The 27,729-nt window shown below is 41.5% G+C and overlaps 1 protein-coding gene across 2 annotated transcripts; it reads left to right on the plus strand.

The window, feature by feature from the left end:
• BSG (basigin (Ok blood group)) lies at positions 1-27,095 on the plus strand. 2 transcript variants are annotated; one of them, XM_074204937.1, is made up of 9 exons: positions 1-153; positions 6,897-7,244; positions 8,763-8,919; positions 14,185-14,267; positions 18,991-19,130; positions 19,478-19,754; positions 23,521-23,545; positions 24,604-24,676; positions 25,870-27,095. In XM_074204937.1, the coding sequence occupies exons 1-8, from the start codon at positions 87-89 to the stop codon at positions 24,665-24,667; spliced, it is 1,161 nt and encodes a 386-aa protein (XP_074061038.1). In that variant the 5' UTR covers positions 1-86; the 3' UTR covers positions 24,668-24,676; positions 25,870-27,095. The 2 variants fall into 2 exon arrangements, with proteins under 2 accessions (XP_074061038.1, XP_074061037.1); XM_074204936.1 differs by lacking the exon at positions 6,897-7,244 and having other exon boundaries at positions 12-153.
• Positions 27,096-27,729: the final 634 nt, after the last annotated feature.

Genomic DNA, 27,729 nt, shown 5'->3' on the forward strand with positions numbered 1-27,729 from the left:
TCGCTCCCGCGCGTTCTTATAGCGGCCGCGGCCGGCCCGGGAGCGAGAGGGAACGCCGGCCGCCGCCCCGCCGCCCCGCCGCCGCCATGGGGGCCCCGCTGCTGTGGCTGCTGGCAGCCGCGCTGCTCTGCGCTCCGGCCGCCTCCGCCACGGGTGAGCCCCGCGGCCCGGGCTGGGCAAGGGGATCCGAGGGGGCCCCCGAACGGAGGACGAGTAGGGGAGGGGGGATGCTGGAGTGCGGGCGGGCCGCCTGGCGGGAAAGGTGAGGGCCTGGGGGGAGGGGAGCCTCCTGGGGGCCTGGGGGGGGTCGCCGTGTCTGCCCTCCGGGCCGCGGAGATGGGCCCCCCGGGAGAAGGGGGGCCTTCCGATCCTCTCCCCCTCAGCAGCTCGACCCCCTTTCTGCACCTTTGGGGTCCACCCGCCCCCGCTTAAGCATCCCCTATTTCAGAAGGTGCTAAGTGTGCAGAGGAAGAAGATGAACGTCTCTCTTCCTCGGTTCTGGGTTCGAGCCACCCGGCCCCCCCAAATTTAGCTCCGAGGGTTTTGTGCGCTTTGATGTTCTCAGTTCTGAAACTCATTGCAGCCACATGCAGGAGGGCAGAGGTTTTGGAAAGGGTGAGGCAGGCATTCTTGGTAAGGTATTCATTCTCCCCCTCTGAAGTTTAAAGACGGAATTTATTTGATCATGAATGATGGCTAATAATAGCACCCGTGTGATTCACCCCCGTATGGAAGAGGTAGAAGACTGGAGCCCTTGAGGAGCTCCAGGGCTCTATGAAGTGCGAGCCCCCATTTTACAGATGAAGAAAAGTCAATCTGAAGACAGGCAGGAGGAGCGATTTGCTCAAGGTCACCCAGCTAGTAAATGCTGGAACTGGAAAATGTCTGCCTTCCACCACACCACGCTATCATTTCTGTGTTTCTCTTTAAATTTTAATGTTCTAATTATTACTGTATTTCTAACTTTTTTTTCCTCTCAGCTCCTTTTCTCTTTCTCATAATTAAAAACGATTGCCGTGCTCCCAACACTAGACATTACTGAATCAAGAGGAGATCAACAAAAAAGGTTGAACCTTTATTCCCCTTTATACTGCAGTCTAATAACAAAGAAAAGCTTTCAGGTGGTAGAATTTTTGCTCTTATACTGGATTAATTCACTTTTAACTTTTCTTTAGGTTATGCTGTTTTTGCCACCTGAGTTTGTTTTTAATTACATTTTATTTTTTCAACAATCGAGCATTTATTTTTCCTCCCATTTCAGGGAGGAAAAGTTTTTGTAATCTTCTAACAAATGAGCATAGTCAAACAACAAATTCCCACATTGATAGTGTTCAAAAAATGTGTCTCATTCTGCCCATTAGTCCATCATCTTTTTGTTATAATTGGTTCTCTGGAGTCATGGTATAATTGGTTCTCTGGAGTCATGGTTAAACATTGTCTTGACCAGAGATCTTAAGTCTTTCAAAATTGTTTTATAGATAATAAAAATTATATATATATATTTTGTTCTCCTGGTTCTAATCACTTCATTCAAGTTTTCCCAGGTTTTTCCAAAACTAATCTCTTCAGTTTCTTGTACAGCACAACTGTATACCATTACATAATTATACTATAATTTATTCAGCCATTCTCCAGTTGACGAGTACCCCAGAATTTCCAGCTTGTTACCACCTCAAGCAATTTCTATAACTATTTCCTATTTCTTTAGTCTTTTTGAATGACTCATTGTTTTGTGCAATAGATGGTTTAGTTGCACATTCAAGAAAGCAAAAAAATTATTATTCCATTATGACATTTTCCTCTCTCAGAGTTGATTCATCTGCTTTCTATTCCTTTCCTCATCTCAGGGAAATTTGAAATTTTGTCCACTTATTTTTTGGGGAGTGGGGGGGGGCAGAGCTGTTTCAGTGTTGGCGCCTTGCTGTGTGATTAGGTTGAATTTGATTTTTCTTGTAATAGCTGAGCTACCAAAGAAGAAATTTTCTTGTTACAGATTTTCAGTCTTGGCATTTTTTTGTTAAGTTCTTGCCCAGATCTTGTTGTCAACCCCTAGTTTTCTTAAGGTGAATTATCTACCTTATCCACAAAGAACTATAGAATAGAAACCTGGAGGGGATCCATCTTAGAAGTCATTTTGTCCAAACAGACCCCTCTGCTGGCTGCTGGTTGCTGCCTGTTACTTCCAGACATTTTTGGTGTCTCACTTTCTTTTCTTCCATGGAGGCTTATGGGAAGAGGGCCAGAATATAAAATAGAAGATTTCTAAAAGCTTCCTTTAGCCTCACTTCTGTCTCCATTAGTAGAGATAATTTAGCAGGTTATCTTGGGAGGAGTCTCAGAGTGTATCTGAAAGCTGCTGGGTGTTTGCTACAAAGCAGTAGAGGGTGGAGAGAGGTTGACCTGTTTTCCCCTGCTGGGCTTTCTCAGTTCAACTTTGGTTACAATCCTAGCTCTTTCTGGGCTCTTTTCTTCCATTGGAGCTGCTAGTATCTGTCTGAAGGTGACTTTACTTAGGAGCCTGTCCTTGGGTCATGTGGTTTCCTGAGGGCAGAGGATCAGGCTGTGATAGAGTTTTAACTTTTAAACTGATTTTGGAAAGAAATTTTACACATTCTTAATGCTCCTGGTTGCTGGGGAACTTTATACTCTTTGTACTCTGTTCCCCTTATTCAGGCTGCCACTATATATACTATGTTGGCAAATTTATTGCTTCAGGGCACCTGTAAAGCTGGGCTTAGATCATTGTAAATTCTTGTTACATAGTGATAAATGATGTGTAATACTTGCTATGGATCTTTTTGAATTTTCAAATGTCCTTGCCATAGTATTTCAGGTAAAAAGTGGATATTATTAGGCTGATACTAAACATAACCTCTTCATTTTATAGATGTTATGACTTGCCAAAAGTTATAGGAGTTAGTGAAAGAGCTAGGGTTAGAACCCAGGTTCAAAATCCACCGTAAGCACTTAGTCATGTGCCTGACCCTGAGGATACAAAGACAGGTAGGAGACAGGTCCTGCCCTAAAGAAGGCTCACAGTATGGTGGAGAGACCTGACCAGGCTTCTAGCAGAAGGTGGGCTTTGAACTAAGATTTCATGGAAGCGAGGAAGCTGAGAGGGGGAATAGAAGTGGTGGGAGAGGAATAAGCAGAGATTATGGGCTTTATAAATGTTATCTCATTTGATCCTCACAGTGTATCCCCACTCATAGCTTTCCAGGCTTGGAGACAGTGAAAACTCAGAGTCTGGAGAGGGAGTGTCTTGTTCCAGGAATAGCTAGAAGGCCAATGTTGCTGGATTGTAGATTATTTGGGAGGGGGAAGGGGGGTTGGATGTGGAGGATAAGGTAAGAAGACTGGAAAGGTCAGAAGGGAGATCAGATTAAATAGGGTTTAAAAGCCAGGGGATTTTACTTGATTCTGGAGGTGATAGGAAGCTATTGAAATGCACTGAATGACAGTGACTTGGTTCTGTACTTTGTAAAAAGGGCATTTTGATAGCTGGAGGGAAGTTGGACTGTAGTGGGGAGAGAGCTAAGGCAGCCAGACCAGTCAGTCAGCAGGATAGCCATAGGCCAGGTGAGGGTGATAAAGGCCTGAGTGATGCCAGCTTCAGCAGAGAGAAGGGGGGAGGATGAGATATTCAAAATGGCAGAGTTACAGAACTCTGAACAGCTTAGACCTAGAAGCAGCCCAGTGTTCTCTATTGTGAATGAAACATTGGGGTTCTGAAAAGGACCACATCCAAGTCCTTTCCACTTCTGGTGTACAGAAGTAGCTCTGGTCCTTTTCAGATTAAGGCAATATTAGGGAGCTGGTAGTAGATAATCAAATGCTGGCCTTGGAGACAGGGAGACCTGCCTTCGAATTCGACCTCAGACACTGGCGTTAGTATGACTCTGGGCAAGTCACTGCATCTTATTTGCTAGTTTCCTAGACTATAAAATGGAGGTCATAATAGCACCTTCCTCCCAGTTGTTGTGAGACAAGGATGAAGCAATTACTGTCGAGTGCTTGGCCCAGGCCTGGTACAGAGTAGGTTCTATAGAAATGCCAGCTGTTCTTAAATTATCATTAATTGATAATGGGTGCTGGCTGCTCCATGGAAATGAAATCCATGAAGGCCAGATTCTCTTAAACCTTCGAGCTTATCTTTGACCTCACTCTTTGGCACCATAGCAGTGTTTGGGCTGACTCACCTGTCTGTAGGTTGAGGCACAGCATCTCTGAAGGCCCCTCAGAATCCTGCTGTCCTTAACCTGGCTAGTCCCACCCTCAACAGGACCACTTGCCTCCCTTACCTTGATCTCATTCCATTGTTCCTTTGCTCATCTTACTTGTACCACAGACCTGGAGCAGATGACTTGCTTTCCTCTCCACCATCTTCATAGAACAACAACAAAATCACTTGTTACATAGGCATCCTGTCCTCTTAGCTTTTTTTAAGGCCCAATTTTAGTGCAAATTCCTCAAAGCAATTGTTATTGCTTCCTCCCTGCTCCATCCCAAAGGAAAATGATCGCCCCCTTCTCCATTATACTATGTAGATATGATCCTGTTTTTCATTTGTCATATTCTCATTTGTGTTATTTCTGTATCCTGCTTCTTTCCTATTAGCCCAGAAGGAAGAGACCGTATTTTATTCATCTTTATTGTATCCTGAAAGGCAAATAGAGTGTATTGCTTGTTATGGGTATTTAATGTTTATTTAATTGAACTGAATCCCAGCTAAACATTTGGTTTTTTGAAGCTATCCCACTTTTCACCTACTTCCCTCCCCCAGTCCAAGGAAGCTATAAAATACATGATCTTTAGTCTTTGGCTCAGTCAAGATTCATTCAGTTTTGTGGCTACAGGCAACATTCTTTGTTTAAAAAAAAAAAAAAGAAAGAAAAGAAAAGAGAAATGAGCTTAATCACATTTATGTTTAGCCCAGACAATGAGTGCTCACTCTTGAGAGTGGTAGATCTCTTCAGTTTTGTCAACTTTCACAAAGTTTATAAGCTCAGTCCCTTTGTGTACAGTGGCTTCACATATTAGGATTCCTGGTATGCTGCCATTAACCTTTAGGGCTGTACTTCCTGTACGGGACTGAAATGTGCATACATCATTGATTTTGCAATTTCTGAAAATTTTAGTTCCTTCTGAGATGTTTGAGTTGAAATGAGGTGAGATGATTGTTTTGTTGTAGTGGCACTACTTGAAATTCTCAAGCCCAAGCAAACTCTTTGAGGATTCAGAAATCCTTTGACTTCTGAATTAACAATAGCTACTGTTTCCAGATGGGTTCCTGGGTATCCCAAGCCCCTTAAAAGAGACCATGTTGATCAGAGTCAATATGTTGCTAACCAGCCCTAGACTGAGAGTCAGAAGCCCCGGGTTCTGGCTCTGTCTTTACAAATAGATGACCACATAACTGACAAATCCTGTGCTCTCTCTTGGGAGCTGCCCTGGGTTGCAGCAGGGGCTGATGGTGGGCTGGCTTAGGAGGACAGTGAAGCTTGATATTTTTGTTGAATACTTAATTTGAACATCTATTAATGGTAGTTGGATTGATGTAAATTACCACATCTGGCCAGGAACCAAATTTATATTTTGTATTTTAGCTTTACTGGGTGTTCTAGTTCAAAGAAAGAGTTATCTTTTCTGGACTTTGTTACCTTCAGCAAAGGAAGTATTTATTTTAGATTTCTTTACTTTTAATCTGCAGCTTTGACAGTAGGAAACATTTATTTGTTGCTATGATTACAAGGTACCTGGATTTTTTTTCTTTTTTATTATGTGCCAGGATCTGACATAATTATAGATACTAGTGACCTGTAGGTAATGTTTGCCATACATGATGTTTTTAGAAATACATTTGGATAGTTCAGATTTTAGAATAATGTGCCAAAGTTCCCTGACACCTGATACCTAAATATATACCTATATATAGGGAGGAAGGAAAAAATGTTCAAGTTTGTGAAACAAAGAACTTTTCTTCTGGATGTCTACATTTTCCCTCCTATCTTTTTTTTTTCTTTTCTCCCCACCCTAACACCTCCCATCACTGTGGATAGATACAAAAAGACAGCTTATCATAAAGATAAGCCAATAGGAAACTGCTGGTTTTTAATGTTTGTATTCCTTTGTCTTTCTGAACTATGTTACTCACGGAAACTTCTTCAAAAGAGAAATGCCTTCTCATGTTTGCATTGTATCCTGTTCTTGAGAATGATTCCTTAATCTATTGTGACTTTGAGATGTCTTCATCCAAATTATTTATTTAAATATAAAATACGGTAACACTCGATTCAGCTGAATTTACTATATAATAAAACAACTATCAGAATAGTGGATAACTAAGAAGCAACTTCTGTGCAACTAAAATAAAGGGTGATAGTTCATTTTTCTAGACTGTTTTCCAGTTAAAGCATGGCATATAGACATTATTGATCCTTAACCTTTCTGTGAGGTAGATAGATAAAGCCCATTTTAGAGATGAAGAACTAAGCCTCGGAAGCAAGGTGACTTGTCCAAAATTCCCACAGCTAGGAAGTGAAAAACTGGGATTTACACACAGCTTTTGTTCTGACTCCATTGCTCATTCTTTTTTTAATCACACTGCTTTTTAGAAAGAATGCCTACTGCCTTCAAAACATTTTTTTTTTATGGAGGTTATGTTATTCTGTCTGTTTCATCTACTTATAATTTATAAGAATTGAGGGCAGGGAAGGCAGGTGTTTTGCCAGGCCAAGGAATTTCCAGTACTTTTGAAGCATGGGAAATACCTTTCCTTTGCCATCATTAGTTGGGAAACTGGCTTTAGAGAAGAAAGCTAATGCTTTCTTAGATTTATTTTTTGTTTGTTTTTACCTTTAAATTAACATTTGCACTAATACCTCTCCAACTCATAGCTGGCTTTATAAAATCACCACTATCCAAAAAGAAATTGGTGGAGGACAGTGTGGAATTACACTGTGAGGCAATTGGCAGCCCCATCCCAGAGATCCAGTGGTGGTTTGAAGGAAACGAACCTAATGAGACTTCCTCCCAGCTGTGGGATGGTGCTCGGCAGGACCGCATCAGAATCCATGCCACCTACAATGAGCATTCTACCAGCACTGTCTTCATCTCTAACCTCACAATCAGCGACTCTGGCACATATGAGTGTCGGGCCAGCAACGACCCTGACCGCAACCACTTGTCGAAGAGTCCCAAAGTCAAGTGGGTTCGTTCCCAGGCAAACGTAATTGTCATCGAACGTGAGTGGCCGGGCTGCAGCACTTGACCAGACTCCCCATTTCTTTGGATGTCTGAAGTTTGCAGTGCACCACCTCCTACTGTGCCCTAGGGCTTTCTGAAAGCCTGTTGTCCCTCCTCACTTCCCTGCTTTGGCTTTATAGACCTGAGAAACTTCTTTCCTCCTGTGAGTCTCCCTCTCATTCCCTTACCACTGAGGCCCTGCTCAAAAAGGGTTGTGTGACTGACATAAAATCTTCTCTGACTATCTTGTAGTGCTGGATTCCAAAGGCCTTGAACTCTTCCAGGCCCCAAGTCACCCTGTTCTGTGTTTGCAGATTTCAGAGTCTTGATTCTTTTTGAGGGCTCTGTTTTAACTATTTCTAGCAAACTAGTCCTGTTTTTTCTTCTATAAATACTTTGCCTTGCATTCAAAGGAATCCTGCCTTTTTCCAGAGGATACAACCGTTTTTGAAATGGCCATTTCTGTGTTACACAAGTAGATCGTAGTTCTTGGTCTTGTGAACCAACCTTGCATACAGAGCTGAAAGTCTAGCTTTTGAAATAGGTTTTTCCCCCAATATTGAATCTACTTAAAAAAAAATAGGTTATTGTTTTTGGAATACTCTACTCAGATTTGTATTTGATTTCCTAAGACAGCTTTTGGATATCAAAGCTGTTGCAGCCAAATGACTGATAATGCAAACCCAACTACCCTATTTAATGTGGTTGTGCTCATGTGGCCAAAACAAAGAACAGTTTTCAGCCCTGTATGAACAGTTCATTGGGTGGTGCCAAGATGACCAGGAGGATAGATAGATACGTGTATGTTATGGTGGTTATTTGTGGGGAGAATTTTAGCCTCAATTTTAGCTGCTTGAGAATATTTAAAAAAAGAAAAGAAGATTATTTTCTTTACTACTCCCCCAAAAATAGCAAGTTTAAAAGCAAAGGTGATTTAATGTGTTAAGGTTTATGAAGTGTGTTACAGATATTTAATTGGAATGACTTAACAATTCTTTGAGGCACTAATTACAGCTGGGGTCATTCTACAGATGAGGAGGAAGCTGAGGTCCATTTCACTTAGATTAATTTTAAAGATTTCTGAGGCTAAAATAAAAATAAAGTAATGGATATATAGCTTATTAGTCTATTGCTAACAAGGATTTTTTTTTAATTGGGGATATAGGTAAGATTTCCTCTAGAAAGGGCTCAAATTTATTTTAGGATTAAAATCAGTTAATTTTTCCTTGAGAATATGCTTATTAAAGAATGCCTAGGAATGCCAATGTAGAAAATAGTTTTTTTTTTTGTACAGCCTCTGCTCCAGACTTTGGTCTCCAAAACTTGGGCAATATTCATTCTCATCCCATAAAGTAGAAAACTGTAAAAAAAAAAAAATTAATGGGGGATGAGAAGGTAAGAAAGAAAAAGGAATTTTTTTCAAGATTCTAAATTTGACTAGATGATGGTTTCTCCCCCCAATCCTTTGGTTAATTTTTTTTAAACTAACTTTGTCCTTTTCTTTTGTGAAAATGTAGGAAGCAAAATTTGGACGGACATAGATGTTTCTGACCAAAAAACACTCCTGACCTGTAAATTGAATCAAAATTCAACACAAATTCAGGGTCATCGTTGGCTGAAGGGTGACAAGGTGTTGCAAGAGGATTCGTCGAGTAGTCCAGAAACACGATATGAGTAGGTTTTTCTTAAAATTAATCTTGCTACCAAGGAAGTATTTCTCTAATGGTGTTTTTTTTCCAGATTTTTTTTTCACCAGGGTTACAGGAAGATTAAAAAAAATGTGATTGTCAGCGGTCCTCCCACTCTATTAAAGACAGACCACATCTAGAATATTGTATTTGTTTCTGGTAGCCCCATTTTAAGAGGACCTTGGTGAGCTGTAAGAGTGACCAGGACAGGAAAGGGCATAGAGTTCAGAACATATGAAGTTTACTTAAAGAAATTCAGTATATTTTGCCTGGAGAGGAAAAGAGATTGAGGGTTGACCTGAGTGTACAGAAAAGAGATTAGACTTTTTTTTTTTAACTTGGTTCTGGAGACAAAAGCAAATCAGTTCCAACTATACAAAAGAATGACTTGCCTCAGGACACAGTGCTTTCACTATCACAAAGGTCTTTTTTTTTTGCAAAGGTGGAATGGTTGGGTATGGTATGGGGCACATTCTGGTTCTGGTTTTGATAGGAATTAGGCTTGTGAAATCCCTTCCATCTGAGATTCTCTTTCCTGGGACCTGCTTCCTATTTTAAAATTGGGACAGAGAGAATCCAACACTAATTGCTGAGAAGCAGTGTTTAACTGATCAGTGATAAACTCCATCAGTGCCCTTAGAGGTCATCTGATCTAATTATCCTTCTGCCTCAGGTAAAAATCATTTTCTTAGAGGTGGTCATCTAGCTTTCACTAGACTACTTCCAAAATTGGTGAAGTCACTCCTTTGAGAGTCAGTTCTTTCTGTTTTTAGTTTTTTATTTGATTTATATTGATCTGAGTTCTCTTTCCCAGTGACTCACCCCACCTTTCTGGTTCCTGCAGTTGAATCTTTCCCCTTGACCAGTTCTCTGGATCTTTGAAGACCCCCAGTGTGTTCTCCCAGACATGTCCATTTCTGTGTTAAAATCTGCCCAACTTCTGTATCTGTTCCTCATAGAATATGGTTTAGCCTGTCTTTCACATTCCAGCTTTTTTGTTGGTATAATTCTGTCTAGGGCTTTACCTTGGGCCCAACTTATTTCTAGTTTATTGGAGGAATGGGAGCCTTGTATGTCCACAGGTCTTTTCTAAGAGGTTAAGAAATGTCTAATAATTGCCTGCTATGTACCCTCTCTCCAACTTTGTGCTGCTCCTTTCAACTGAGAGCTTTGCCTCTTACTTTACTAAGAAAATAGAAGCCATGTGCCATGAATTCCCTCTTCTCTCCTTTTCTCATAAAGCTCTGGTTATCTACCCTCATTCCTTTTTCCTTTCCTTCCCTCTCTTAGGAGGCACCTCATCTCTTTGCTAAGTAAGACCTTCTTGTGTGTACTTTAGTGCCTCCCTTTCCATCTTCTCCATTAAACTGCCTCCATCTTCCCTCTCTTTAATTTTCACTTTCTTACTGTCTTTTTTGTCTTTTATTCTCCGTTTTGGCCATCATCCTATATCTCTTCCTCTTTCTTAGTTGAATACCTAGAAAGACATCTGTGCTGTACCTCTGCTTCCTCTTCTCAACCATCTACTATTCAGACTGACCTCTCAGCTCCTCACTCAGCTGAACCTCCCTTGTCTTAAAGTGGCCAGTGAGCTCTCTAATTGCCGTATCTTAGGACTTCTGCAGCATTTGCCACTCTTGCCCTCTTCCTTTGCTGGATTATCATCTATAACATGCTGCATGATTGTGGGCAGAGTTTAAGGGTCTATTCTGAATTCTCTTCTCTCTTTGCAACTGACCTTATCAACTCTTGTGGGTTGAAGGATCATTTCTACACCCATGACTGTATTTCTAGCCCTAGTCTCTAGTCTGAGCTTCTATTCCCCATTACCAGCTACTTGCTGGACAATTCTTACTGGTATCCCATCATCATCTCTCTCTCTTTTTTTTAGTAAATGTAGGACCCAATCATTTTATTTTTATTGATTTAGGTTTTTGCAAGGCAAATGGGGTTAAGTGGCTTGCCCAAGGCCACACAGCTAGGTAATTATTAAGTGTCTAAGACTGGATTTGAACCCAGGTACTCCTGGCTACAGGGCCGGTGCTTTATCCACTGCACCACCTTAGCCGCCCCCCATCATCATCTCTTTTCCATGATCCTATCCTGTTCTGAACTTGTTTTTCTTAAGGGTACCATCAGTCATCCAGTTTCACAGCCTTGGTATTATTCTTGACTTCTTTCTCTCACTCAACTCAGGAGTACCTACTCATTCAGTTGTCAAATCTTTCTACCTTCACAGCATCTCTTGCATCTGTCCCCTTCTTTCCATGTGCATGGCCACCACCTTAGTTTAATTACTTTTACCTGGACCATTTCAGTTAGTCTCCTAATGAGTCTTTTTGCCTCAAGTCTCCTCTCCTCCCCATGGTTGGCTAAGTGACTTTTCCTCAAGGGCAACTCTACCCATTGTTTCTGTTATTCACTACATTTCAGAGATTCCAGGGCTCTGCAGCTTACCTTTCTAGTCTTTTACATCTTATTCCCCTTTATGTACTCTGTGGTCCATCAACCTGCCTTGCTGTTCTTCATACATGGTACTACATATCCCTTGCTGGGCCTTTGCAATCTCCCCTGCTAGAATATACTTCCTCCTTACCTCCACCTCTTAGAATTCCTTCACTAAGACTTCCTAAATTCTAGCTGCAAAGGTCCTCCCTTTCAAAAATCACACTATTTTATATATATATTTTATGTGCCCTTGATAGAATAGAATGTCAGCCCATTGAGGGCAAGGACTACTTCACTTTTGCCTTTCTAGTGTGTAGGTAGCTCGAGGCATGGCACAAAGTAGATGCTTAATTAATGGTTATTGATTAATGAAGAAAGGGATTTTTGGATAAGTGGGATACCCCAAAGAAAGCTTTGATAGCAAACTCTTAAACTTTAGTTTCTAGTAGTGGAGGAAACTGTAGGTGGTCTCACACTAGAATCCTGCTGGTGGTATGGACTTTGGCCATTTTAGGGACTTGGAATAAAGAAATGTGTATTTCCAGTTAAACCTCTCATGGTTTAACATTCCCATATGTGAATAGCTATTTTGTTGAATGGTGAGAGCTGGGCCTACTAATGGGAATACTAACCCATTAAAATAGCATAATAAGCTTTCCCTTCTTGTGCCATCAATTCCAGTCAGTGTTCAGAGCCAAGACGTCATGCCTTTTGTGTAGAGGAGTTGATGGGCTTCACTGCCTCTGCTCCCTCCCTTCCCATGGCAACAGGGAAGTAAAATGAGGATTAAAGTATTTATAACCTGGCCTTCCTCCCATGACCTCAATTCCTCAGCTGAGTGGCTTTTTGAAAGGGGGCAACATACCCATCTGGTACAATTAACAAACAAATCATTGTGATCAAGCCCCTTTTCAGTTAAGGACCCTAGAATTACTGAATCAGATTTTTTTGAGGGTGATTAGCTAATATTGAATTCTGTCATCTCAAATATCCCAATAGAAATTATGGGATTTCCCTAGAAATTTAAACAGGAAAGTTTTTGAGTAGTTATAGGGAACCAACTCCTCAAATCCTACTATATATACCTGAGAGATTGGTCTTTCATGGAATAAATGAAACAAAATTTTTTTGCTTTAGAGTGCTCGGTGATGGGTGTAACCCAAGGGAAGTTATTGGAAAGTAGAATGGCAACTGACATTGATAGGGCATTCCAAAGCTTGCAAAACATTTTAATACAGTTTCCCATGGAATCTCACAACAAGTAGTAAGTATTTCTGGTATGATCTCCATTTTACAGATGAAGGCACTGAGGCTCAGGTCTATTGGTCTTCTTGCTCTTCACTGCTTTTCCAAATATCTAGATCCCCTCAAGAATAAAGTACTTGAGTACTATCTCCTTTTCCTGACACCCCTCCCCCTGCAAAAAAAAATCATCTCATTTATTTATGTATGTTTACCTGTATCTATAATATACCCCACTATGGATCAAGCATTGCTTCATTTTTGTCTTTGTCTTCTTCATGCCCAGCACAGAGTTGGTGAGTGTCATAGGCAGGATTTAATAAGATGATTTCTATTCTTCTATGGTTAATGCTTTATGGCCCTATCCAGAAGGCAAGGAGCCATTGGTGCTCAGTAACTATACTGTACACATTTTTCTGGGTTAGAAATCTTCAACCCTAGGCTGTTGTAACATCTTAGGGATTGTCTAGACCAGCTGTTTCCTTCTATAGATGAAAACACTAAGGTGTGGACTTCCCGAGGAGGATACAGCCAGTTTGTAGCAATCCTGGGGGGTAAAACACCACATCTTTTAGTTCATGCTGTGTTGTCTTCCTTACTTGAAATAACTGATGATTTTCTTTAGACTGTTCTTCCCAACAATACAATAGATAGGGGCAGCTAGGTGGTGCAGTGGAGCACTGGCCTGGCCCCAGAGCCAGGAGGACCTGAGTCCAAATGTGGCCTCAGACACTTAATAATTGCCTAGCTGTTTGACCTTGGGTAAGCCACTTAACCCCACTGCCTTATTTAAAAAAAGAACTAAAAGAAGCCCAATACAATGGACAGACTTATGACTTAGCTCTTCTCAGCAATACAGTGAGTGATCCAAGACAATTCCAAGAGACTCATTATGGAAAATGCTATCTACATCCAGAGAAAGACTCAGGGAGTCTGAATGCAGGCCAAAGCATACTATTCATTTTTTTATATGCTTTTTCTTTTGTCATGATTTTCTCCTTTTGTTCTGATTCTTCTTTTACAACATGTCAAAAGTGGAAGTATAATTAGTTTGATTGTACATGTATAAATTATCTTGCTGTCTTGGGGAATGGAGCTTACAAAAGTAAGTGTTGAAAACTATTTTTCATGTAATTGGAAAAAATAAAATACGATTAAATGAAAAAATAAAATTAAACCATTTTGATTTTTAAAAAAGTATTGCTCTAATGCAAACAAAAGAAATAAACCACTTAAAATTATGAACAGTTTGAAATCTTTGAAAACTGAGAGAACTTCTTGATCTTCCTAGAAGATTCTTAATTACAATAGATATTTCATACCTAGGTGAAATTTTTAGCTTATAATTTGCTTTCTTTTTAGAGGCTCACATAAATTCACCTTTTTTTACAGTTCTTTGAAGAACAGAGGTGGTGGGGGGTTTGTATTAATTTTAGAATTTGAATTAGAACTTACCAGCTCTGCTCTCCTGTCTTTGGAGTTCCACTGTATTTGACTGCAGCTGGTTTGGTTGTGTTTTTTTTTCCAATCCTCATCACCTTAAACTTGTTTCCTTTTTCAGGGTTATGTCAGATGACAAAACCGGGGAATATCAGTGTGTCTTTCTTCCAGAAGTTGTTGGAAAGGCTGCCGTAAAAGTCAAAGGTAACTTCTGTCACCAGTGTATCTGTCTGAAAAGCTAGTTCAGTCCACTGGGGGCCCAACTTCTACACTGAATCTAAAGCTACCTAGGCCGGATACCAAGGAAATAAAATCATTCTCCAAAGCCATATGCCAAAATTTGTGAAATTAGGGAAAAACTGGGCGGCTAGGTGGTGCAGTGCATAAAGCACCGGCCCTGGAGTCAGGAGTACCTGGGTTCAAATCCTGTCTCAGACACTTAATGATTAGCTAGCCATGTGGCCTTGGGCAAGCCACTTAACCCCACTGCCTTGCAAAAACCTAAAAAAAAGAAAAAAAGAAATTAGGGGAAAACTGAGAGTTTTAGAAAATTCATAATGTGTAGTGATGAGCCTTTTTTTCTGGAGAATAGGACTTTACTAGGACCAGGACCTCAACATTTTTATTCTTTAGCTTAGTAACTAAAAGCTACTTTAGAAATAAAAGGATTTATTGGCTGTAGTAAACTAAAAGTAAGCTTGTCTTATGCATGCTGTTCTAGAGAAGTGAGCTCTCTAGGAACCAGTTTGCACATGATGAGATTAACTTGACCAGGTCTAGTAGTGATCATTCTTTAGCAGGTGAATTGAAAAACTGACAAGATGGAGTACGACAGGTACATCTGTAGAGCAATGAATGAAGCCCTTATTGACCAAAGATTTGATTTCTCCAAAGCAAATTCTGTTTTTCCTTTTACTTAAATTTGGTCAAAATGTTTTTATAGAATCATTAACAAGAAAGAGATTAAAGTCTGTGGCATTTTTGGTATACTACTCTATTATACTGTTTTATCTCTAATTACTTTGTAAAGAACAGAATTATCTTTCTTGAGATTTAAGTGCCATCTGCACAGAGGTAATTGAAGCCATGGGAATAAATAAAATTGTCAAGGGAAGAGTTATAAGTAAAATTGGTCCAAGGAAGCAAGAACCAGGAAATATGTGGTGTTTGTGCTGAGAGGAGAATCTTTCTAATGGGAAAGGCAATCAACAGTTCTAAAAACTACCTAGAAGTCAGAGATGAAGGAAAGAATTGGGTTCTTAGTGTAGTGTAGTTTTAGAATGATGAGACAGATGATCTGAGGGATAGTTTTGGTAAAGTCTTAATAGATTAATTAGATAATAAGGTTATAGAGCCTTTGGGTCTAGAAAACTTGTTCAAATTTAACAGTTAAAAGAGATTTCAAATAGAAAAGGTAGAAAAGATCAAAGTAGGAACTGAAAATTTAGGTAGAGAAATTAATGGCAAAAATATTAAAAGTGTATATACACCAATAAAATCTAAAAATCTCACCTGACTACATCATATTCAGGGAATTCACTGAAAAAACTTAGTGAATGTTCCCACCCTAGAACTATACAGAAAGTCGATTGCAGGAAATTCCAGAGAACCTGCCACTAGTGGAGGCAAATAAGATATATGAACCCTACCTGGCTTTGTCTATAGGTTAGAGGACAGAAAACTACCTTCCTAAGGAAGTCTCCCAAAAGTTCACTTCTGAAGGGCGGTGGCCAGTATAGTCACTGTAGCACTCAATACAGAGACTCCTGAGCCTCAAAGGTTAATTCAAGGCCCAGTCCTAGTAGGTGGAGTTAGTTCACTGACTCAGGTTTCAGTTCTTTTTTTTTTCCTTTAACTTTATTTAAGGCAGTGGGTTTAAGTGACTTGCCCAAGATCACACAGCTAGGTAGTTATTAAGTGTCTGAGGCTAGATTTAAACTTGGGTCCTCCTGACTCCAGGGTTGGTGCTCTATCCCCTGTGCCACCTAGCTGCCCCTCAGGTGTCAATTCTAAGTCGGGCTAAGCAGCTTGTCCAAAAGTGCACCAGAAAGCTGGAGAGAAGTAGAAACAAGAAGAATGAATAACAGATTTTCAAAATCCAATCTAGAAGGAAAAAATAACAGGCCAACAGCCTTAAGCAGTGACTCAAAGGAAAAAAGAAAAGAAATTCCCATACTTAGAAGAACTGAAGCAAAAGATTAAAAAATACAAACTCTGGAGGAAAGAATTAGAAATATAATAAATAGCTTACAACAGAAAATAGTAAACTTTCACATTTAAGAAAAAATACTGCAAAGAATTCTAAGTACAGTGTCAAAGAACAATAGCCAATCTTGAGTAAGATTTGACAGTTTCTTTTAGAGAAGAGAAAAGATCTTACAACCAGAATAATTTACTCAGCTAAAAATCTTACAGTGGGGAAAACTCTTTACTACTAAATTAAAAAAAAATTAGAAAGTTTTTAAAATTAAATTTATAAAAATTTAATGCATTCCTGATACTGTGTGTGTGTGTGTGTGTGTGTGTGTGTATATATATATATATATATATATATATATATATATATATATGTGTGTGTGTGTATATATACACACACACACTCTAAAATGGAGAGGACCCAAGAGAAATCTAGGAGGAGAAATTTATTTGAGCAGAGGTTCAAATAGTGAAAGAAAAGGCTAAATGTTCTTATTGGTTTAGTTGGGGTTTTTTTGCAAGGCAAATGGAGTTAAGTGGCTTGCCCAAGGCCACACAGCTAGGTGATTATTAAGTGTCTGAGGTCGGATTTGAACTCAGGTCCTCCTGACTCCAGGGCCGGTGCTCTATCCACTGCGCCACCTAGCTGCCCCTAAATGTTCTTATTGGAGGAAAGAACCTACATTAAACAAAAATGAAGAAAGGGGGTAGTTGAATGTATGTGAATATAGCATAAAGAATTTTGTGTAGAAGTATTTGAAGCTTAGCAGAGAAACTAGTGGAATATGGAAGAGGGATTTGAAAGAGAAGCTAAGAGCATGCTCATCAGTTGGGGACTGACTGAACTAGTTGCAGTGTAGTATATGAATATAATGGAATTTTATTGCACCATAAGAAATAACGAAGGTGCAGCTTGAAGAAAGCAGAACCAGGAGAACAACTTTATGCAATTGTAACAAAAAAACAAGACAGACTTGAGAATTCTGATCAAAACAACAATCATATCTAAGTGATTGAGGCTGGATTTGAACTCAGGTCCTCCCGACTCTGGGGCTGGTGCACCAAACCTCTGTGCCACCTAGCTGCCCCTCACTAAAACTTTTTAAAAGGGAATAGAGGAATTCAGAAGGAAGGACAGATAAACAGGATAATTTTGAAAGTAACAATTTGAATTTATTATTGAATTTATTTGTCTTTTAAAAGAGAGCAGGATGGAATAAGAGACAGACATCTGCTTTCATAAACAATTCTTTTCATGATCTACCTTGTATATAGCAATGTTTATTTTTTTAACCTTAAACTCAAAGTGTTGGCTGGGGAAGGTGGGGTGTAATGATTGGATACCAAGGTTCCAGAGGAATCAAGAGTCTCCATAGTTAGTCTTAGGTAAGTTATGGAGATAACTATCTACCTCTGTCTATGAGTGATGGGGGAATGGTGTTGAGATTATTGGCAAAAAAAAAAAGTCTTCAGAAAATTGTTATCGGGAATTAGAGTAGAATTACTGAATTGCAGTGAGTGCCCAGTGTAGGTTACACTATCAGGACTGAGTCATTAAAGTGGTGGGCCAGGGGGTGTCCCCACTGGACATGGAAACAGGTGAAGCCAGAACAAAGGAGAGGGATAAATACAGAATAAAAAGGTCATGATAAGGGTTTATTGTGAGAGGTAGCAATAAAAACATAGGTGGCAGTGGTGGGAGAGGATGTTGGAGCTGTTAACAAGCATTGAATCCTTATGTTGAATCTTGGAAGTGAGGTGGGCAGTGGGGTCCAAAGATGTAGAGGTAGAGGGGGCCGGCTCATTTGGGTAGAAGTCAGCTCAGTTGGTGAAGTGCCCAAGGATGATGATGATAAGGGATGAAGGGAGAGAGACAGAAGTGGTGAGCCCTTAAATTGATTGAAAAAAGGTACTTGGAAATTAATAGATGCACAGCAACAAGGTTCATTGAGGTGGTTCAAATGAGGAGAATGCAACTTGAAAGAGGAAGCACACTAGTTGTAGAGAAAAGTAGAGAAGAGAGTGGGGAGCAGTATTTAGCAATAAGGAGAATTGAAACAAATGGGGTCTCCTCTGAGAAGTGAGACAGGAGGAGCAGTATTGGTTGAAAAGTCTGAGCATGGACCCTAGGGAATAGTGAACCTAAAGAAATGAGAGAAATATGAGAAGTCAAGTGAAAGGAGAGGATCTACATGTTGGAGAATGCCCTGAGCAGCTGTGAAAGTCGGGTCAAACACCATGGGCCCCAGTGGCATCAGACTTTGATAGTTAAAGCACACAATCTTCCTTTCAAGTCACAGCCCTGCTGTTGCCTGGTTTTGTGTAACTGTGTTCAGGGAATACCCTTGGTGGTAAGGGACTATAATTTTAAGTTATAGAGTATCTTGTAGAGCACAATATATATTTATCAGGAAAAAACTAAAGTTTGAAGTTACAAAGCCATTTTCACCAAGCATATTAATTCCAAAGAAACAATGAAATGGGACTCAGCTGTGACTGAACCAGGTAGTGGTGGGATTGGAAGGTAGTTGGAGTGAGGGTATAGATGAACAACTGAGGATGGCTTCCATCTTTTGAGGCAAGAACACTGGCTGAAGGAAGCAGTCCCAAAGGCCTGCCCCCTGACCTCCCCTCATTAGAACTTCATTGCTAGAGAAGTTTGACCCTGCTGCATTGGGTTTTGTGCCTCAAGTGATTGTGCTTGTAAGCTCACACTTTTTCTTCCTCTTAGGGCCCCCAAAGATTGTGGTGAGCAAGAAGTCCGAACATGGGAATGAGGGAGACACGATAGTTCTTGCATGTGAGAGTAGCTCATATCCTCCTGTCGATTATTGGAATTGGTCCAAACTATCTGAACCTGGAAGTTATAGGGTAAGTATCTGTGTGACTTTGCAGTTGAGAGTCCTTCCATAAAAGTCAAGGCAGCATTGGGGTCACAGATTTCTCTCTTATTTTACAAATGAGAGCAGAGGTGGGTGACATGGATGGGGTTGGTGTAGCATAGATTTAGATTTAGAAAGGACTGAAGAGGTCGTCTTCTGCCCCTTGTGTTTCTGAGGGGGAATCTGGTCCAGAAAAGCTGGGTCCAAGACCTCAGGGTTCCAAAGTGGGTTCTATGACTTCAGATTGCTTCACTTCTCTTTCCCACTCTGCTTCTTGAGAATGCTGGCCTCTAACCATCTATTGTCTCTTTGGTGATAATTCCTCTTTCTTTACAGAACATTTTAAATGGTAGTGAAGGGAGGATCATCATAATTGAGACCCCTGAAAAAACAGAGCTGCACGTTCAAGCTGCAGATTTAGAGATGGATCCTGGAAAATACATCTGCAACGGCACCAACTCTGAGGGCTCTGATTCTGCTGTAATCACCTTGAAAGTCCGTAGCCGCCTGGCTGCACTCTGGCCCTTCCTAGGCATTGTAGCAGAGGTGCTGATCCTTGTCACTGTCATCTTCATCTATGAGAAGAAGAGAAAGCCTGATGAAATCACAGAAGGTAGGGGCTTCTTCATTAAATGAACCTACTCAATCCTATCAAGATGGGAAGGGAAGGACAAGAAAATAATTAGTAGAATATTTAATAATCAGGCTACCATACTGAAGGCCCATAATCTAGACAGACTAGGGTCTTTCATAAACAAAGAAGTCTCAACTCTTTTGCAAAACAGTTCAGCAATTGGCAAAAGATTTCTATATGGAGGAATACCATCCTGAATGATGTGATGGATGAATATATAGATGTCTTATCTATCTATTCACAGTGGGCACTTGAAAAAAAGATCTTTATCCTTTTAAGGAGCTTAAGGGGAGGGGAGTAGGGAGCTGGGGAGAGCAATCAAAGCAGTGTTTCAGAAGACAAGTACAGACAAGAGCAGTGCTCTGGGGGGGGGGCTAGGCAGTCGCGGGGGGCGGGGCTCGGGTTCATTCATTGACTGGAAATGACCATCCCTTTTCTCTCTGGCCCTCAGTTTTCTTGTCTGTAAAATTAAATGCTCTTTCAGATTCCTTCTGCTTCTGACATTCAATGTTTGATGTGCTCTAACATGTTACAGTCTTGCTAAGTCCTAGGACTTGGTGTGACTTTGAAGCTTCCCCTTGAATTCTGTTCCTGAATTTTCTTTGCTGAAAGCTGTGCATGTATTTTTTTAAAAGTATTTGTTCCTAAGCTTCTGCAAAACAATTTCCCTGCTGGTCCTTGTGCTTTCATCTTAGTTATATCATAGCTCTGAGGACTTACACATGACCCAAGCCAGGCAGTCTGAATTCCCAGGCCCTCCTTTGGCACAAATACTGATCTGTTGAAAAGACTTCGGACAAAAAATTACCAGTCTGGGTTTTGTCCCTGACTCTGAACCTGGCTAAGTCAGCCATCCTCTCTGACTCTTTGTTTTTGGTTGGAGACCAGGTGCCTAAGGGAGTGAGGGAGAAATGCCAGGCTCCTTCCCTCTCCTTGTAGGAGAGCCTATGCTGTGGCAGGAAAAGATTACATGAAATTTCAAGGAGCTTCTGACCTCATTTCCTCATATCCTCAACAGGGACTTAATTTTTTTCTTTTTTTAAGGTTACTAGACTGATAGATCAGGGAAATATAAAAGATTCTGCATTATCTAGGTTTTAGCAAAGCACCTTGTGGGTAGGAGGAAGAAAGTGCATAGGTAGATCTGGAGCTTTTTCAATGTCCAAACCTGCAGCTGGATCTGTCTTGAAGGTTTCTAGCATGTTTCAGGGTTTTCTCTTTAGATCTGTTTATTTTACATTTTTATCATTACAAGACTTTGGAATTTTAGTAAAGATCTGACCTCAGTATAAATCAACATTGTTACACAGACACTAAAAATATTAAGAGAAAAGACTAGGGGCAACTAGGTGGTGCAGTAGAGCACGGCACTGTAGTCAAGAGGACCTGAGTTCAAATTCAGCCTCAAGATACGTAATAATTACCTAGCCGTGTGGTCTTGGGCATGCCACTAAACCCCATTGCCTTGAACAAAAAAAAGAGAAAAGACTGTTGTTCGAGGAACAAGAAAGATAATATAACTTGTCTGTCTTCTGTACCGATCGGACAACTTCTGGAGGATTTGGGCTTGGGCAGCTTCTTTTCCACAAGATATTAAGTGGGTCCAGAAAAGGCTGACTCAAATGGGAGAGATACAGATGAAGGCCAGATGAGGACCATGGGAAGAAAATAGAGAAGTGGGAAAGAGATTGTTGTCTCCAAGTGTCTAAAGGCTTGTCGCAGGCAGGAGGCTTGTTCTAATTCAGAACAAGGACTCAAGAGTGGGAGTTAAATTTAGGCTCAGCCTCAATCTAACATTTGATGCACCCTACTGTTAAGAATTGGCTCAATAGTGTGTGAGTTAACTGTAACTGGGAATCTTTGAAGGAGAGCCTAGACAACTTCTTGCAGTGTGGTTGTGAAGGTTACTGCCAGGTAAGAATTGCTTAGTTTATCTTTGGATCCTTTCCAGTTTTTAACTCTGCTGTTGGGGTAGCTAGGTGATGTAGTAGATAGAGCACTGACCCTGGAGTTGAGGACCTGAGTTCAAATCGTGCCTCAGATGCTTAATAATTGCCTAGCTGTATGACCTTGGGCAAGTCACTTAACCCCATTGCCTTGCCTAATCCAAAAAAAAGTCTTTTGTTGTAGCAGCTTTCTTTAGATCTGAATGACACAATTTCCTTCCTTGCACGTATCTGGGGGGTCTGAGTCTCCAGCTTCTTTCCCACTTACATGTTTGTTGGAAGGAGAAAAATAGAAAGAAATATAGGGAGGAAAGGGAGGGCCCACCTCTTCCTCCTCTGGGTGTTTGGGGGGAGGTGTTGCTTAACTTTCAACTGAATAAATGAAAATATTTTTCATTTAGCTGAGAAGGCTGTGTTAGGCTAGGGATATTGCAATTGGCAGATTTCTGTTTCCCTTTAACTGATGAGATACGAGGGCGAGAGGGTGGGGAGCTATATCCCTAGTTAGAAGAACTTAAGGCTTCAGTTCTAAGTGGACAGTCCCCTGTTCATGAACTGCTTGGTGGGTAAGTGTCTGTTCTGAAGCTAGCTGTTCCTAGTTTGGTGGAGTTTGTTGTCATAATCCAGTAGGAGACTAATAGTCCAGGCTAGAGTGATGACCGCTTCTCTTTGTACTTGTTTCTCCTTCTTGCTTCTGCTGCTAGCTGAACCCCCACGTGGTAAGTGAATGGCACCTCCAGCTGTCAGTCGGCCTCAGCCCTCCAGTCCCCAGCATGAGCTCCTTGACTCTCTGCATGACTTGTGTGGCTGGGAACTCTCCCTTATCTCTCAAGAAACCTGAGCTGAGGCAGCAGCTTCCAGCTGTAGCATGAACCACCTGGGCACCGTCCTTCACTCTTTCCTCATCTGCATGAGCCTCACACCAGGAAGCCCCCAGTGGGGTGGGGGGAGGGGGGGGCCTGACCTGGCCTGGGAATTGGTGGGCCTTCTTCCCTTTTCCTCCTCATTGGATAAGGTTCAGATCTCAATGACTGGCATCCCAAAGAGTCAATATATCCACTGTGGCCTGCAGAAGGGTCTGAGCACCTTGTCCTGTTGAAGGACATGGACTCACGGAGCCTGTGTTTGCATTGTGCCTCTGGGACCTTTTACAAGCTAATCTTTTACAAAACCTCCTTGCAGTATAGGGGAGTTGTGAGGTTCAAAATAGTTCTGGTTAGAAACAGTTGGAAGAACCTTAGGGATTATCTAGTCCAACTCCTCCATTTTTTTCTGTAGGAGTTAGATCTAAAAGAAATTCTAGATATTTATGAAGGAGAATGAGACCATGTTGAATTGATTTGTCCAAGATCATATGATATTCTGGTGTTAATACACAGTTTCTTAAGATAAGATCATCCTTTGGAACCTTTCTGAAGCTACTGGAACAGGGGGTGACATGTAGGGCCCCCCCCCCCCCGGGAGGTTTTTCACAAGGGGTTGGGGCTCACATTATGGAAAGGAGACTGGACCAGGCCTACAAAGACCTGCCTTCCAGGAGGAGCCCTCTGGTCTCCTTTATAACCACAGTAAGATACTTCCCTTTTTGGGCTCCAGATTCTTTATTCATAAAATGAGAGGGTTGGACTCTAATCTCTAAGATACTTTTCCACTCAGATTCGTTTATAACTGTGAGATATCCTCTTTCGGGTAAAGGAGGGTATGAGGGAGAGCTGATCATTAATAGAAATCAGACATCCATGAACTGAGTCTAATGCTTTTTATTTTTCTTTCTTCATAATCACCCCTTGCTTGAGAAGATGAGGATGGTGGATCTGCCCCACTGTAAGTGCTGGTCATGGTAAACATGGGCAGGGGGGGCCGGGCATAGTAAGTGAATGATGTTTCTGTCGGGTAATTTTCAGGTGAATGAGACACTTTATTCGGTGAAAGTTTCTCAGTCGTTTGTCACATACATCTTGTGGTGCATATTTTTAGTGCATTTTGGATTCACTCACTTGATTCAGTCACCTAGCCTTTATTAGTTCCATCCAAGGCACTCTGGGAGTAAAAGAAAGGCAAGAGACGGACCTTGTTGGGAGCTCACCGTCAAAAAAGGAGATATGAGACAATTGTGGTCAAATAAGATGCATTCAGGATAAACTGGACTAGTCTTAGAGGGAAGGACAGAGATTGGGAACTTTGAGGCCTAAAGGAAGTGAAGGAAGCCAGAAAGCCAAGATGAAGGAAGAAGAGGAGAGTCAGGAATGGGGGGGGGGGGTGGCCAGGAAAAATGCTCAATCAGATGGAGCATTGTATTTGAGAACCCCAAGGAGATTGCCAACCAACCTGCCATCACCAAATCTAGACATGACGTGATGGGTACCTCCCCCCAAACAACTGCATTGTAGGAGGACAGAAAGACCTAGCAAAGTAAAGGTGTAAAGGCAGAAACAATGCTTGGATAGGAGGGTTTTAGAGAGCACATCCAAAGATTCCACTGAGGTCTCAAGCCATGTTTGACTGGGAGGATGGCCATAACTTTGACAGGAAAAGGGGAAGGCTTTGGGAGAAAGGTGTGAATTCACTTTGGATGGGTTGGGGTTATGAAATATCTAGTTTAAGAATTCCAGAAGGCATCTGAAAATGATGCTGAAAGTTAGGAAGGAAGGAAGGGCTAGACAGGTCAATCTGAAACTCTTCTTGCATTGAGATAATTGAATCCATGGGAGCTGAGATCACCAGATGAAAGAATGTACCAAAGCAGAGAAGAAGGTCCAGGAATCCAGCAAAGGAGGCTGGGGGAGGGGGGAGGGATAGAAGCCAGGAGGTGACTGGCACTCTGCCCAGGCTGTTTTCCAAGTATGCCAAGAGGTTCTCTTCTTCTGTCTTTATCTTCCTAGGAAAAGCAGCTTGTCTCAGAATGACAAAGATAGACAAAATGTTCGTCAGAGAAATGCCAATTGAGCAAAGAAGGTAAGAGAGACTCTTCCTCCTTAGTAAATTTAGATAGTGGATGGAAGTTGCTTTGAAGGCCTGCTAATCTTTATCTCCACCAAGATACAACTTCTCCTAAAGACAAGATCACTATCTAGTGGGATATTTAAAGTGCTCTTTTTAAGTTTGTTTTTGTAAGGCAAACAGGGTTCAGTGGCTTGCCCAAGGCCACACAGCTAGGTCATTATTAAGTGTCTGAGACCAGATTTGAACCCAGGTACTCCTGACTCCAGGGCTGGTGCTTTATCCACTACGCCACATAGCCGCCCCTTAAAGTGCTCTTAAAAACTCAAGTCAGCATCTACGATTCTAGAGTCATTAAGGGTTAGAACAAAAAAAGGACTATAAGGAATATTTGGTCAGATTCCCTGGTTGTATATTGGAAGCTACACTGAGGTGGGCAAGCTAGGGGTATATCAGCTTCCTATTTGGCCTTTAATCTCCTCAGCAAGAGACTTGGACTAGAAGGATCTCCAAAGAATCTTCTAGCTCAGGGGGCAGCTAGATGGCACAGTGGCCCTGGAGTCAGAAGGACCTGAGTTCAAAATAGGATTAAGTGACTTGCTCCTGCTTAAGCAAATTCCCTCCGGCTATGGAGATCATCACCTCCCTACAACTTCTGAGACTTCTGTGCTTAGATGTCTGAGAGGTAATGGGACTTGAACCCAGGTCCTTTGGTTTTGAGGTCAGTCCTGTCTTGCACCATGCTGCTTCTCACAAGCTGGCTCTTAGTATTGCTCTGGCTTGTGACTTAAAGAGGGAGAGAGAAGTGATCTTTGTGAAGGGAAAAATAGAGAGTGTGCTTCAAGGACAAAAACAATATCCTCTTACTGATGAGGAAACTGAGGCCCTGAGAAGGTAGAGTACCTCACTGTAAATCTGGACCTGTTTTCTCCCTTCCTCCAATCCAGTTCACACCTGTGTGTCCTGGTATCACTTCCCTGAGGCCATGGTCTTCTTGGAGATCAAAGGACAAACATCACCTTTGGCTAGTACTAGGTGGAGGACCCATTGTCACCAGAAGTTTCAGTTGATATATTTGCAGCTCCTTATTCCACTTGTTCCTTAGAGTTTCAGATAATCATCAGTGAAAGAGTAACCAAAAGCTAACCAGTTAATTAGAACTTTATAAATGGAACTTTATTAATGGAATTCACTGTTTTCTCCCCTAGGTGACTTCTGATGAAGCTCTCACCTGGATGGATATGTGTGTGTCTGTGTGTGTGTGTGTATGTCTGTGTGTCTGTATATTTCTTTACAATGTAGCGTGGAGTAAATTCCTAACGTACCTTGCAAAATCCAAATTGTCTTCACCAAATTTTAGCAAACTAAATTGTAAATTCAAATACTTTTGAAAATTGTTGGAGGGTGGTTTTTTATGTTTTTTTGATTTTTTTGTTTGCTTTTGTTTTCTCTATGTAAATTTTTGTCCCTTGGCCACCAGTCAGTCTGATCTCTGGCCTCAGTCCCTGGGGATGTGGGGTAATAGATTTCACGATCTGCGTGCCTGTCCTTGTCTGGATTTCTGTACCCTTGTTCTGGGTGGTGCGTCACAGAATTGGGGAGAGTGTTTTCTTGGCAGGATGAGAGCTTTCTTTTTTTAGAGGCCGGTTGCCCATAAGGGAGAAGATTCCACAGCAGCTGGCCCTATGTTCTAAAAGGGGAGAGTGTGTACTATTATGTTGTCTGGGGGAGAGTCCAGTGGGTCGAAGATAATCTTCTGCCCAGCTAATCCAATGAAGTGGCTTTAAAAAAATCAGTCCTGCCAACTGTCTGTCCAAGGTGAAAGTCACAAGTATTCCTTGTTCCTTGCCTTTCTTAGCTGTTCCAAATGACCTTTTCTGTACGACATGATCCAACCTGTGTGGTTAAGAACAAGAGGCAGGCAAGCAGCTACAAAGACCCCTCTCATGTTCCCTGAATGTTCTCACTGGCAGTGTGCCCATACCCTGAGGGGTCACCCACACCCCCAGCTTAACAGATAGGGGCGTCGTCACGTTCATCGCATGTTCCAAGCCTTCATGGCCTTTCCTTCCAAAATGCCACCTTCCAGCTAGACCATGGAAGAAACGGAATCTGAAATCCAACGAAGGTGATTGTGGTGATGACCAGCTACACAGACTGATTAGTATCATTGTCATATCATTAGCTCAGTGGAGCCAAACAGGTGGTAGGTGACAGGACTGTTCTGTTTGTGTAGAATATGTTTGCATATAATGTGCACAGAACCGGCAGCAGAGAAAACCTATTCCACTTGAAATGATGGCTCCTCATCCCTCTGCCCCAGGAACTGGGCGACATCAGTACATGGGAGGTCTGCTGGTTGCTGGTGGTCCCTTGTATTTTGAGACACCCTGCCTGTTAACATTTCATCAATAAAGACGTTTTCCATTTTCCAGTTTGGTGTTCTGCTTAATCCTCATTGTGTCAGCTTCCAGATAGTCTCATTGATTTAATTTTGCAGAGCATTAAGAGCCTCCTGTGTTGTAAGGCCCTGCTAGTCCCTGTTTTTTGTTTTTGTTTTTGTTTTTTAGATTTTTGCAAGGCAATGGGGTTAACATGGCTTGCCCAAGGCCACACAGCTAGGTAATTATTAAGTGTCTGAGGCTGGTTTTGAACTCCAGTAATCCTGACTCCAGGGCCATTGCTCTATCCACTACCACCTAGCCACCCCTAGTTTTTAAGGGGCTTCTATCATTTCCCCAGCTTCCAAAAGCAGAGTAGGTATAGAAGGGAGGGAGCCTCTGGGAGGCAACACTGGTGAGAGGTGGGAGGGAGGGAGACTGGCCTCCTGCCATCTGCTGTGGTCATCTTTGAAGGGGAAGGAGGCTCAAGCAGGAACACATTGAGGCAAACCAGGATGGGGTCAGCTGAGTGCACTTCCAGGAAAGATCCTTTGAAGGAAGGAAGACGTGGCCAGGACATGTAGCTCCATGAATATAACCAGGATTAGTAGGAAATTGCAGGGAGCCAGTTCAGCCCACAGAAGGATTTTCTAATTCTTGGTGCTACTGGACAGTGGAAAGGGCTAA

This window comes from Macrotis lagotis, chromosome X (genome assembly GCF_037893015.1).
Source record: "Macrotis lagotis isolate mMagLag1 chromosome X, bilby.v1.9.chrom.fasta, whole genome shotgun sequence".
Taxonomy (NCBI): domain Eukaryota; kingdom Metazoa; phylum Chordata; class Mammalia; order Peramelemorphia; family Peramelidae; genus Macrotis; species Macrotis lagotis.